Source organism: Pseudorca crassidens, chromosome 7, assembly GCF_039906515.1.
Source record: "Pseudorca crassidens isolate mPseCra1 chromosome 7, mPseCra1.hap1, whole genome shotgun sequence".
Classification (NCBI taxonomy): domain Eukaryota; kingdom Metazoa; phylum Chordata; class Mammalia; order Artiodactyla; family Delphinidae; genus Pseudorca; species Pseudorca crassidens.
The window spans coordinates 80,757,231-80,771,070 of record NC_090302.1 but is presented as its reverse complement, the minus strand read 5'-3'; the positions used below and the strand labels follow the sequence as shown (position 1 = coordinate 80,771,070).

Below are 13,840 nucleotides of genomic sequence, written 5' to 3'. Positions count from 1 at the left end.
TCGTGTCTTACAACACCTCCTCTTCAGTCTCCCAAGAATCCATCTCCAAAGATAACAAACTATTTGAGGGGAACCTGTTGGGTTTTTTTTTTTTAATTACTGTTGAAGAATCTTTAGTATCCATGGCATTTAATGAAACTCATTGGGAAGGAAAGAGAAGCCACCATCTAAGTTCCGTGAGAACAGGAACCTTATCTTTTTCTCCACTGTATCTCTCCTGCCCAGACAGTACTTGGGACCTAGTAGATGTGTAATATATATTTGTGAATGAAAGGAGGAGCTCCTCCTGGGCTTGGGGGCTTGAGTGAGGTTCTCTGTGTACCTTATCTCATTTAAATAGGAGAGATCATTTACAAAGTGGCTACCAGAGTGGACTCTGGAGTTAGACTATCTGGGCCAATACCCTGCCTCTGCCACTAGCTAGCTGAGTGGTCTTGGACAAATTTGCAACTTCTCTGGGCCCCAGTTTCCTTAATGTGAACAGGGATAATGATAGCACCTATCTCATATAACAGTTATGTGGAATCACTGATGCGATATGTTTGAAGGGCTTAGCACCACACCTGGCAAATAGTGAGCACTCATTATATGTTAACTTTAACAATAGTAATATTACAGGCATACTGTGGAGATATTGCAGGTTTGGTTCCAGACCACCACAATAGATCAAAGATCACAGTAAAGTGATTTTAAAATATATATATACATACCTTAATTTAAAAATAATGCTGTTGGAAAAATGGCACCAATAGACTTGCTCTATGCAGGGTTGCTACCCACCTTCAATTTGTTAAAAAAAAACCGCACTATCCAAAAAGCAAAGCACAATAAAATGAAGTATGCCTATAATAGGCATAAGTTTCCTCGAGGAGGTTTTCTTGTTGCATGGTTTCCTAATGCCAGCACCCTAGCACTACTAGAAGACAGTGAAGACTGAGATCAGATAGAAGACATGGGATGATCCAAAATTGTTCCCCAAAAACCAGTATGGCTTCAGGTTCTTTCCCCCCATGTATCCATTACCCAGCTTCAACAATTATTAACCCTAAGTCAGTCTTGTTTCATAACCCCATTCACTCCCCAAATCACAGACATATCAAGTACTTGAAGTAAGAACATCACTAAGGAGCAGAGAACAAGACTTTCCTCTCAGTGCCTCAGTAACGGAGGATGAAAGTAACCCTTTCTCAGAGGGGATGCATTGAGTACGATTGGGAAATTATTTGAAATAATTTTGGTTAAAAAATAGAATAAGTATAATAGAAATAATCTCTTTCATTTAAAGCAGTCTGACAAATTATTGAAAATAAATATGAAAGTCATTTGTTTTATGTGTTCAAATTAATTGTTGGTAACAATCCATACACACACAGGATGAGGATGATTGTATTGCTTATTTAAAATTTTCCTCTGATTTAAAATTTTCATCTCTGCACATACTAGAAGAATGTTGCTAAATAGTCCAAAAATAAAGTTCCAGCTGGACCCCTAACAGGTGTATCAGAAGAGAACTCAGTAACAGGAGTGATTTTGGTAAAAGGTAGAGTACCCTGGAAGCCTTTAGCATCAACGACCAAAAATTATCTGTAAGATTTCTTCCGGCACCCTCAGGTTTCGAGAATTATTTACTATGACTGCTAGGAGGAGATTTTGGTGTTTCTCTTTTAACAAAACTAATAGCTCAGATTTTTATAACAGGAAGTAATTTGGAACCATCTAGACTTGCTGTGGGACCTCTCGACCCATTCCGTGGATGTATGCCCTACTGCAATACCTCAGCAAAGGCCCAAGGACACAATTCACGTGTCTTTAGTCACATCCTATGTCTCTTTGCTTACTGTGTTATCTGCTTGCCTTGCCTCCCAGACCTAAAAGGAAGATTTAAGTCAAGTCTCAGTGTCAGGTTTACTATATTGGTCTTCAGTAATGGCCAGAGGGGTCATTTGGCTACTATTGAGTGGATTAAAATCAAAACAATGGAAAAGACATTTTCTGGGAGCTCCCAGGCAGAAGTACTGCTCCCACCTAGGGGATTTCAACACAGAATCTACGAACAAACTACTGGAGAGTCACATTTTACTTGATGTCTCCTTGTAAATCCAAATTCTTACAGTTTGTATTTTGTTTTAGGTATCACAGAGTGAGAGACTCTGATCTTGGCAACTGAATCCTAGCAGAGACTTAATTCTGGATTTTTCCATGCTCTCTAAAATTCCCTTGTAAAATAGAGCATGGTTCTCTATTTCTCTATCTACGGTGCGATTTTGCCTCCTAGGGGACATTTGGCAATGTCTGGAGACAATTTTGATTGTTGTGACTGGGGAGAAATGCTGCTGGGATCTCGGGTAGAAGCCAAGGAGGTTGCTAAACACTCCACAGGACAGCTCCCCACAACACAGAATTATCTGACCCCAAACACCACTAGTGCTAAGGTTGAGAAACCCTGTGAATAGACAGGTCATTTTTCCCTTAACGGAATTAGCACAAGCCTGCTTATTTCCAGAGGGCTTTTGCTTCTTGAAGTGCCCAGCAGGTTCGAGGGAACTCATTTTCTCAGAGAAGCCTGAAAGGAGGTGGTTGCAGGGAAAAGAAGACTCTGATTATGGAAGACTGGGTAAGGGGTAGACACTAGGCTCCTGAGTTGGCCGATCTTCAGGAAGCGTGGCATGGGCCCTGCGTGGGCATAGTTCTGAGACTAGCTCCTCTGGCCTGGCCCTCACATGGGACTGTGGTATTTCCAGAACTCTCCTGATCATGGAATACTGGATGCACACTACTATCCTGAGAGAAGACACTGGTCTTCTTTGTTCAGGTAAAGAGAGGTATTTCATGCTGAAATAGGATCTCCCCATTTCCTCCATTTCTCTCCCAGATAAAAAACTAATTCCCAGGGGCTTCCCTGGTGGCACAGTGGTTGAGAGTCCGCCTGCCGATGCAGGGGACGCGGGTTCATGCCCTGGTCTGGGAAGACCCCACATGCCGCGGAGCGGCTTAGGCCCGTGAGCCATGGCCGCTGAGCCTGCGCATCCGGAGCCTGTGCTCTGCAACGGGAGAGGCCACAACAGTGAGGGGCCCGCGTACCGCAAAAAAAAAAAAAAAAAAAGTAATTCCCAGTCCTTGTAATAGTTTTCTTTGGTTTTTGTTTTCCCTGAAAGCTATAGGAAAGAAGTTACAGAACATGCAAGAATGCACATTTAACATAAAATGGTCGTTTACAGGGTCAAAGAACTAAAGAAAGGCATTAAATGTTGCACTTCAGCTAGCAGTCGAAATCGAACATCTGGAAACTCTTCTCCAAAACGAATTCAGAGCTCTCCTGTGGCCCTGCCAGGGGACAAGTGTTCTCCCAAAAAAGTCAAGCTGGGGCTCCAACAGTCACTCACAGTGGCACCTGACTCCACGAGAACGAAGGCCCATCCTCTGGCCAGTCACCCAGCCAATATCCCTTTTGCTTCTGTACCTAAGGCTCCTGGTAAAAGGGGTGGCTCTAGAGGGAGTCCTCCCCAAGAGTGGGTCATTCAAACTAGCTCTATCAAAGGAACCATGCGGCCTGGACATTTAGCCAAAAAAGGGGCAGAAGAATCAGCTGCATCATGCTCTGAGAAAAATCCAATCGGCAACAAAACTGCCCTCGGGTGGGGAAGCAGGGCCCCTGGCCCAGGAGAAGAAGCAGTCCGTGGTAAGCTGCCTTCCCGGTGCAAGAAGGTGCAGACTGTGCAGCCAGTGCAAAAGCAGCTTGTGTCACGAGTTGAACTCTCCTTTGGCAACGTCCATCACTTAGTAGAGTACAGTCAGGGCAGCAAGGGGGGCACACCTACTAGGCCTGCCTCTGAAGCTTGGACAGACATCCCTCCACATCAGAAGGAGAGGGAAGAACATTTGCGCTTCTATCACCAGCAGTTCCAGCAGCCACCTCTCCTCCAACAGAAGTTAAAGCACCAACCACTGGAAAGGTTTTTATGCCAGTCCCGGCCTCCAGAGGGGCAGCTCCAGAATGACACCCCTCCTCCCTTCCACTCTTGTTGTGAGAGCCATGATGGAGCCCAAGCTGAGGACCTTGATGACAGCGATTTCAGTGAAGATTCTTTTTCACATGTTTCCTGTCAGAGGACCACAAAGCAGGGAAACACCCTGGAGAATAGCGAAGGCTCGTTCTTCCTTCATCAGAGGGAGCAAGGTCCTGAGGAACAGGTAGCCGAAAGGCGGCAGAGTCTGTGTTTTAGCCCCAGGACAGAAGGTGACGAGAAGGGTCTAACTGGAAGCTGGATGTACTCCAGGGACCCCGCAAGCCACAGGATAGCACTTGATCACAGCCACAGCCCAAGTCAGGTGCCCTTGGACTGGAGCAGAGAGGAGGACTCCACCTCCTCAGGGCCTCCTCCTGGAGAAAACCTGGCAGAGAAGCCTTACTGCTCACAGGCAGACTTTGTATATAACCAGAAAAGGGGGGGCGGCCCAGCCTTTGACCTCAGACAGGATGCCTTCAAAAATGAGGTTCCTCGGCAGGCTGAGGGCAGCTCACCATCCCTGGAGGAAGATGGTTGCACTTTCTCACTATCCCACATCACAGTTCCTGGATCCCCAGACCAAAGAGACACAGTGAGCACACCTCTGAGAGAAGTCAGTGAAGATAGCCCAACTGTGGCAACCAGAAGAATGAAAAACAGTAACCCTTTCCAAGGAGAAGACTCTAGAGGGGAACTAGGCACATGCTCTGAGCATGCTTCTGAACTGATGGCTCCCCTCACCATGTCTCTCCTGGAGAGCCCAGATGATGAGGGCTCTCCTCCCTTGGAGCAGTCGGCCCAGGATGGAGCTGCGCACAGTCTAGTGGCAGCAGACACAGGGGGGCAAGCTGTGGGCCACACAGTGTCATCTGGTGATCAAGAGGCAGACCTGCCAATGTCTTCAGCAACTGAGCACCTGTGGCTCTCATCATCTCCCCCCGACAGTAAGCCTGGGGGTGATCTTCCAGCTCTGTCCCTGTCACCCATCCATCAGCACCCACCTGACAAGCTGCCCAACAGGGAGGCTGACCTGGGGGAGCCCTGTCAAAGCAGAGAGACTGCACTCTTCTCCCAGGGGCACTATGATGGCGATGCTGAGACAGAGCTGGGCTGCTCCCAGGGTTTCCCAGAAAAACCCTGCCTCACCATACATACTGGGGGACCCCACTCTGGGCCTACATTCACCCCCCAAACAGGAAGTAGTGATGTGGCTGACCAGCCCTGGGCCCAGGAGAGAAAGCACCTGGCAGGGCTTGGCTGGCAGGAGCTGGATGTGTCCACAGATCCCATCAAGCTGTCTTGCTACAATGAGGACATCACGTGGCTCAAACGCAGGCCAATCCCAAGGTACTTAGCAAGGCTAGGTTCTCCCAAGACTGCCAGGACACTCCGTCAGCCCATCCTGGGGCACGCACAGTAAGTTGGACTTTCCTACCTAGACTTGAGCCCCTTTGGCACCCCTACTCCCACTACAGCTGAATGTTTTGTCTGTTCTGGGAATGGCTGTGGTTGGCTCAGAGAAAGGCTTTTTGTCCACCTTATCAAGGGAGCCTGCCTAGATGCATCTGACATGAACAGCAGGAATAAAATGTATTGGAGCAGGCCTGCCAGGTAGGGTAGGTGGGATGTGAGTGAAAGAAGCTTGGGAAAGCTGAGATGTGAGTGAAAGAAGGGAGGATCTGACCCTATAAGTAAGCCTAAGACCTATGGTGAGATCAGAATCCTCTTCTTCATTCTGTTGGGCCTGTGCTCCTGGAAGTGCTCCCCAGGGACACAGCAGCAGCAGCCTTGTGACCCCAGAGCCAAGGCTGGCTGGTCACCTTCCAAGATGGTGAAGGTAAAAAACAGGGGCTGGTGATTTGTGCTGCTTTCCCTGAAGGAGGCTGTGGATGGTACAGCAGAATGAGAGAGCCTTTGAGAATGTGAGAGAAAGGAGGGCAAGAGGTCTAGCAGCATCAGAGGCCCAGGAGCAGGAAGGCAGGGCAGGCCAATGGGAACAGATGCTTCCTATGTGAGGCTGCGGCCCTCTGCTAGGGCTCCTGATACCTGGGCAGACCGTCTGCCAGCTGCTCGCTGGGGCTCAGGCCTGGGCCTTGGGCGAAGAGAAGGGCGTGTAGGGATGTGCACCTCTACAAGGTAGACAGTCTTGCTGTTTCCGTGGTCTCTATCCATCAGTGGAGTCTGACACAGTCAGGTCTAATGACCCTGTAGATGTTTCTAAATTTGGGGATCAGAGGATGGGGGGATGGTCAGTGGTAACCTAGAGGTTGGAGGTCACAAGCTAGGGAAGATAACATGCTGAGCCCAGAGGTTTTATTAGCTGGATTCTTCTGACAGAAGGCAGATCCTCCAGCTTCTAGCTCAAACCCCCTTGCTTTGGTCCCTGAACTCCCCAAAGAAAGTAGAAATCACAGCAGGCTAGGTGGCTGGCTCTACCTTGTGCCAAGTGTGCCAGCTGCAGTGGCACAGCCTTGAGCTTTCTTGCAGGGAAGATGTGGGCAGCTCCTGTGGAGGAGAAGCAGCATCCAGCCCTGTGCCTCAGTGTATCTGGAGGCAGGGGGCTGCTCCAGAAGCCCATCTCTTCTCAGAATCTCATTTGTACCCCCCTAGCCCCTTGACAAGGCCTGAAAAGAATGGGTGAGGGGCAGGAGGTGCTGGGGAGCTGGTCCTGGTCACAGCCTCGGCCTCTTTGGGCAGAAGCAGCTCCTGGCCTGGAAATGAGGCTCACTTCCAGAAAGCTGCCCAGGAGAGATGGGAGGCCCGGAGGACCACAGCATTCCCTCTGGTTCCCAGGCAGGTACTCATCCGAGCACACCAGGAACAGCTGGATGAAATGGCCAAGCTGGGCTTCAAGGAGGAGACCCTGATGAGCCAGCTGGCTCCTAATGTAAGTGGTCTTGGCCGGACTCTCAGGGGTTGTTGGGAATTAGCCTGCAGCTAGTTTGACAGTCATCCTTTTTTGATGCAGCTGTGTGTACAGAAAGGGTCTGCTGTCACACTCTAACCTTGTTGAGGCCTTGGACCTGCTCTTGCCACCCCTCTGAGTTGGCTTGAGGGCGTGCAAGGACAGGTGGGAGATGGTGCTACACTCCCCATTCCCAGGCCAAAATGTTTCCAGCCTCTGTTCTTTGCCATTCTGCCCTCCTAGTGGCTTGTTGGTGCCCCTCCCTGTGATGGTAACAGTGACTTACTTGCCTTATGCAGACCAGAGGTACTTCTACAAAACCACCCTTCTGCCCTGCGAAATACCTCTCTGTGTAGAAAAGTGGTCCCACACTGTGCCATGGTGACTGTCCTGCAGATTTTCCAGCTGGAGGAAGGGCCTGGGCTCTGAAATCTTCATACAAGAGAAGGGACTAGAAAAGCTGATCTGGCAGCAACAGCAAAAGCTCCACTTGTCCTTTGTTTCCTTTCCAGGATTTTGAAGATTTTGTGACCCAGTTAGATGAAATCATGGCTCTGAAGTCCAAGTGCATCCAGAGTCTGAGGAGCCAGCTGCAGCTATACCTGGCCTGCCACAGGCCAGCTGCGGCCCCTGAGAGGACAGCGGTGTCTTAGAACAAGATCCAGTATGTGGTGGCTGGGCTCTCAAGAGCTGGAGGGCCTCTGCCAGGTCCCCCTACAGATATCAGAACCCACTCCCTGGTCCTGCCCATGCTAGCCTCTCCCTAGCCACATGTGGCCTTGGCTGGGCCCCAGCCCCTCTCTCAGGGCCAAGCATCCTTCCCTCAATTCTAAGCACAGGAGCATCTGTAAGGAAGGACAGATCAGCCTGAAAAACTTAATAGGCCCCTCCCTTTTCTTTGGGACTGGAGGAGGATTTGCCTTTACTGACCCCTTGTCTGTGGAAACACAGTTAGGTCTAATAACCCTGTAGATGTTTCTAAATTTGGGGATCAGTGGATGGGGGGATGGTCAGTGGTAACCTAGAGGTTGTGTTGAGGTCACAAGCTAGGGAAGATAACATGCTGAGCCCAGAGGTTTTATCAGCTGGATTCTGTGCCTTTCTCCAGGACTTGGTCAAAAATGAAAACATTGGTGCTAGTGGGGCGGGGGAGGGTGAGCTCTGCCCCATCAGCCCTTGGAGATTGATTTGGGACTTTAGTTAGCTTTTGAAAATGTAAAATGAATAAACCTTGATGTCTTTAATAGCAGCAGATGTGGGACAGGCTTTATGCTTCCAGTTCCCCTCCCTCCCTGCAATCCAGTATTTAGACAGAAGAGGGTGCTCGCGTCACTGCATTATTCTTTTCCAATCTCTACCTTGTGCTGGGACCATCCACCTGCGTCATGCTCTGGCTCCTGTCTGTGAATCCTCACCCCCACGCCCTCACGGAATAGTGGAAGAGCTGCAGTTATCTCAGGCAAGTCTGTCTCCTAGCCTCACCCTCATCCGGGACTGCCCTGGCAATCTACTCCCCCCTCAATGGCCTGTGTTCAGGGTCTTGGCACTGAGTGCTCTGGTCAGTAGTGTGAGATGAGAGTGAAAGAAGGGAGGAGTAAAGCAGTTCTACACACATACACGCACACCTTCATGTGAGTTCCTTCTGTATCTTTTTAGCAGAAAGAAGCTTAAGAAATACCAAGTGGCCTCCAGGTGGCCCACTTAACCAAGGCCACCCTGGATCAAGTTGAAATTCATGTCAAAGCCCTTGGCCCTGGCACCATTTTGGTATGAAACTTTGATTTCCTACAGGTAAAGGATAACTTTTACAGGTTTTTAAAAGAAGGGTTTAATTAATTTTAAAGGCCAGAAGAGGGGCTTTCTGAGACAATGGCCATGCCTGACCTGACCACCAGAGGGCAGCCTCTTTCCAGCTTGGTGCTTCCCAGCCCAAAGGTTCTGTACCTGCTCCTCACGTGATCACTAAAAAAAAATTAGAGACCCATCCAAGCCAAGAGCACAGGAGGGACTGTGGGGCAGTATTAAGTATAAGGACAAGAAACTCTAGGGATAAATCTAGTTCCATCAGCTACATCAGCACTACTGAGAGCTAATAAAGCAGTCTGAATCCCAGTCCTGCCTGTGGAACACATAATTATGCATGATGCTGCTCAGAGGACAAGGGGCTTGTTCCTCATTTCTGAGTGATTCCCCTGAAGGCCCAGCCTGTCTCACCGCCACAGTCAGTCTTGCAGGAAGGCATATGTCTATGTCCTTGACCCAGAGACTGGGCTAGGTCAAGTTTAAACAGACCCTTGTCTACACCTGCCTTTACAAACCGAAAACCAGGGCAGACTGGGGGGCCAGCTCCTGGGTCCCATGGGCCTAAGAGTTGGAAGAAAGTACTGAAATGACAGAAAATGGTTAGCTCCTGTTCCATCCCCAGCAAATCCCTTTACCACTCACTCACTTCCACCCTGCAGTATAACAGTCCTTGGCAATAAAGAAGTTATCACAGCAGGATATACCTTTTAGATTTTTATTAGTAGTTCTCTCTGAAAAATCAAAATAGTTAGCAAATTACTTTAGATTCATCAAGACTGTATATCCTTTGTATTTAGATCTTTAATGATGTACAACATAATACAAAACAAACCAAAGACTAATTTCTATGACTAGGTGTTATTCATTGTGTCATCCTAGAGCAGGGGGCTGGAGGAGGGAGAGGCTGTTCTCCAGGGAGAACTGAGGTGGAGTTAGTGCTGGGTGACTAAATCACAGCCTCTTTCTTCCCCACTTGATGTGCTAGGAAGGGGCCAATGATTTCTTAAACTGACAACTGTTTTCTAGAGCAGGGGGCTCTAAAATCTCGGGTAGCCGAAGACTGTGGTCCAAACCAGGCCAAAAGAAACGGGCTGGGGCAGGGAAGTATGGTAACTGCCTGGCAGAAAAGGCAAACTCAGGGCCCCAAGGGGAAAAGGGCATTCTTTGCACCTCAGAGACATTGCAGAACCAGTGTTAACACTAAGTGACATCGTTAAAGGGGGAAAAAAACAAAACCCTGGAAGAACCTTTCAATTGCACTCAACTTGGTTTAGAGGTCAGTCCACCCTTGCAGAGAAGGGAAACATCTAGCCCCAGAGCAGCACTGAGTCTGGCCCTCCCACCTCCTTCTCCCCAACTCCTTTTGGCAGCTGGGACAGGTTTCGGCTGAGGCCATACAGACCCCAGAAAGACCAGAGAAGTCTCTCTGGATGGCCAAGGTGGGAAGGACACTTCTCAGAATACAAATACTTTTACTGTGGAAGGAGCCGGGACAGTTCCGGGGGCATATGCACGCCCAAATCTTCCCCACTTTCTCCCCAGCTCAGGACCTAGGCTCATAGAGACTTGGCAAACACAGTCTCTACACCTGACCTTCCACCCCCAAAAGAAAATCCGGAAGCGTGCCCCTTCTTCCCCACAGGTGGTCTCCTCAGGGCCTTCGGCGGGGGGGGGGGGGGGGGGCTCCGTGGCAGGGCCTGGTCTCAGCTGGCTCCCGCCCGAGCCATGAGGTCTTCCAAAGCATTGTCCTGGTCATTGTTGTGTAATAGCAGAACTTCCTTAATATCTTTCAGTTCAAAGCCCATTTCCTTAAATTTGCTCATTAACTGAAGAAACTCCATCATCTAAGGGAAATAAGAGAATACAGACTCAAGAAAGGGGTCCAAGCCACACAGCACAGCTGAGTGGAGGAATATGTGTGTAAGGGGGCTGCTTGGGGGAGCGTTCTTTGCCGGAGCCTCATGAGCCTCTCTGAGGTCCCCTAGCAAGCAGAGGAGGGCCGTAGAGGAAGCGAGGCTGTGGAGGAAGACAGGTTGATGCCATGGCCAATCGTCCATCAGGAGCCATGCCCAGTCCCAAACCTTGCTGACCTTCCCTCAGGTCTCACCATCCACATCTGTGTTCCCACCCAGCAGGATACTGAACCCAGAAATGGCTGCTTTCTGGCTAGCAGCCTAGGTGAAGTGACTAGCAATCTCCCCCAACATCCAAAAATACGGCTTTTTGCCCAGGTCATTTTTCCCGTCTCTTCCCTGGGATTCTAGATAGTCTTCAACCCGATACTTTATCTGAGCCAAACTAGCCAAATGCCTTTCTGGACATGAGAAATTCTGTGCTTCAACTACCTCTGCCTACAGTCACTGGAAGGGATGAAGGTTGTAGTCCAGGAGGACCAAGACAGACTACTTTGTCCCTTCTTTCCAGAGGGTTCCCGTGAAGCATGAAGGTTCCTACCTTTTCCTCTGAACACTGCTGCATTTCCAGAGCCTCTTCCACTAAAAGAGGGTCAAAGCCCTTCTCACAGAGCTGTCCATGTGCAAAGAGATAGTCGAGAATCTAAGAAAAGAGAAAGGTTTAAGCACCTATTGCCACTCTTGTCTGCGCTTCCCAAAAGTCTTACACAAACCTACAAGTGTGACATCTGCTCCCCACCCTGGCTATTAGATCCTAGATAGGACTTGATTTTGTGCCTTGAATTGTGTCCAACACAGCAGTACCTCAGTGGCTACTTGCTGATAGGTACACCCTTCTAAACATGCATAGCCATTTTTCAAAGGAGTTCCTGTCACAGCTGACTCACATCTCCCAGCTGATGTCAATTCCACAGCCTAGGCAGGATATTCTTTTTTTTTTAATGGTGACTTTTCTTTTTTCTAAATTTATTTATTTATTATTATTAGCATCATTATCATCATTGGCTGCACTGGGTCTTCATTGCTGCGCACAGGCTTTCTCCCTAGTTGTGGTGTGCGGGTTTCTCACTGCAGTGACTTCTTGTCACAGAGCACGAGCTCTAGGCACATGGGCTTCAGTAGTGGTGGCACGTGGGCTCAGTACTCGTGGCTCATGGGCTCTACAGCACAGGCTCAGTAGTTATGGCGCACGGGCTTAGTTGCTCCGTGGCATGTGGGATCTTCCCGGACCGGGGCTCGAACCCGTGTCCCCTGCACTGGCAGGTGGATTGTTAACCACTGCGCCACCAGGGAAGTCCCAAGATATTCTTCTAAGAAACCACCCAAGTCAGAAAGTGCCCCCAAGGTTTAGGACTCCAGTACACTATTTTGGAACTCCCTGGGCAGTCCTGACAGGATAAACATTTCTGGAAGAAGACATCTGACCATACCTCAAGCCTAGAATGCTGTCTCAGGAGAGGCAGAGAAGGGGATAACTGGGTAACAGTCAACAACTCCAATACTCTCAAAGCTCTCCTTCAGCCTAGGTCTCAGAGCAGCCCCCAAAGCAGAAGCTGCAAAGCACTGCTGCTGAGGCTGCTGGTTTGCCCAACAAAGCACCCTGAGTCCTGCCCACACCCCCTCAAGTCACAGGAAAAGACAATGGTGCTGTGAGTCTGAGGGACTCTAGGATAAAGGCAAGACACTATTCCAGCTCCAGAGATGTGGGACCTCTCTCCTACCCCCGCCCTGCCCCATGGCTGACTAACCGCTCACCTGCTCAATATTCTCTCCTTTCTTCTTCATGGCTTTCAAGACACACTCATATGAGTAGCCCATGCTGACCACCGTCTCCACACAATGCCGCTCACTGGGGGACAGCGTCTGCAGTTCAGAGTAAGCCTGGGGACAGCTGGGAGTGTTGGGCACTTGTGACATTGAGAGATTAGGAGGTGTGACCTGGTGGTGGAGAAACAAAAGGATTAAGGCAAGAAGAAAGACATGTAGCCCAATCCAGGGGCTTGTCGTTTCTGACCTAATGAAACCTCCCAGTCAAGCAACCTGCCTGCAAGCAAGGGCCAGGTTTCTGGCCAGACATCCTGAAGAAGACTGAAGAGTGGTAGGGGAGCTCCAGCTGAGAGAGAGAAAAACTGGGAAGACACCTGCAACTGTGGCTGTCCTCTGCCTTCATCCCACCTTGCAGAGTGAGGAAGCACCACAAGAGCCACATGCCCTTCCATGCCCAAACCCCCTGGGCTTGAGGTGGAGAAAGAAGTTCTGAAAACTACATTCGGGACTGATGCCCAAGCTGGCTGCTGTTATTTCTCTCCAAGGCTCCTTTATCCCTTTCGTAGGCTGCCGTATCTGAGTCCTAAAGGGATCAGTAACCTCAAACACCCCCACTCTGGACTGACTCTGCCAGTAATGTGTCCATCCTCGCTTCTACTATTGCTGGCTGGGCAGAGACTGCCAGCGCAGTTCCCACACTTGGCCAGCTCAGGGCTCCCGTGCTCTGAGGGCACTCCATCTCTGCCCCACACCATGCACTGTGCTTTGATTCCCTGCAATAGCTGCTGTTGTACGCAGCCAAGACTGAAGGACTGCTACCCACTCCAGGCTGTGCCCTCAAGGACTGGACTGTGGTCTCTAGGGCCCTGCTGCTACTGGACCTTACTAACCCCAGCCTGACTGGTGGACAGATTCCCAGGATTAAATCCTCCCACCACTTCTGATAATGAGTCAGCCCCAAGGCAAAAAGGCAGCTCACTCCCAGGCCAAAGGACAGAACCACCATGGGAACAAGGTCACAAGCTGTTTGACAGCTTGGCCCAGCTCTGAAGAACCAGGGAAAGTTTTTCAACAAAATTTTCTTTATTTCTTTTTTTTTTTTGCGGGGGGCCGGGGTGGGGGAGGGAGGAGGGGAAGGAGCCTGCTATCCTAAAAGCATGTTCAAAATTATATAGCTCCGGACTTCCCTGGTGGTGCAGTGGTTTGAAATCCGCCTGCCAATGCAGGGGACACGGGTTCGAGCCCTGGTCCGGGAAGATCCCACATGCTGCAGAGCAACTAAGCCCGTGCACCACAACTACTGAGCCTGTGCACCAGAGCCCACGAGCCACAGCTACTGAAGCCCACGCTCCACAACTACTGAAGCCCACGTGCCTAGAGCCCGTGCTCCACAACAAGAGAAGCCACAGCAATGAGAAGCCCGCGCACCACAATGAAGAGTAGCC

At 49.8% G+C, this 13,840-nt stretch overlaps 2 protein-coding genes across 11 annotated transcripts in view; one reads left to right on the top strand and one right to left on the bottom strand.

Annotated features, from left to right (window-relative positions):
* KIF24 (kinesin family member 24) overlaps positions 1-8,161 on the top strand; it is a 60,106-nt gene extending 51,945 nt beyond the window's left edge. For 3 of the 5 annotated variants that reach the window (XM_067744623.1, XM_067744622.1, XM_067744620.1), the window contains 3 exons: positions 3,219-5,423; positions 6,705-6,894; positions 7,425-8,161. In XM_067744623.1, coding sequence (XP_067600724.1) covers positions 3,219-5,423; positions 6,705-6,894; positions 7,425-7,565 — 2,536 coding nt within the window. In that variant the 3' untranslated portion in view covers positions 7,566-8,161. The remainder of the gene's footprint in view (positions 1-3,218; positions 5,424-6,704; positions 6,895-7,424) is intronic. The other 2 variants (XM_067744621.1, XM_067744619.1) reach the window with 1 other exon arrangement.
* Positions 1-13,840, bottom strand: part of UBAP1 (ubiquitin associated protein 1) — a 72,824-nt gene that overhangs the window by 8,310 nt on the left and 50,674 nt on the right. For 3 of the 6 annotated variants that reach the window (XM_067744624.1, XM_067744628.1, XM_067744625.1), the window contains 3 exons: positions 12,384-12,566; positions 11,170-11,271; positions 9,417-10,559 (listed from right to left, as the gene is read on the bottom strand). In XM_067744624.1, coding sequence (XP_067600725.1) covers positions 10,419-10,559; positions 11,170-11,271; positions 12,384-12,566 — 426 coding nt within the window. In that variant the 3' untranslated portion in view covers positions 9,417-10,418. Of the gene's footprint in view, positions 1-9,416; positions 10,560-11,169; positions 11,272-12,383; positions 12,567-13,840 lie in introns of those variants that run through there. The other 3 variants (XM_067744626.1, XM_067744629.1, XM_067744630.1) reach the window with 3 other exon arrangements.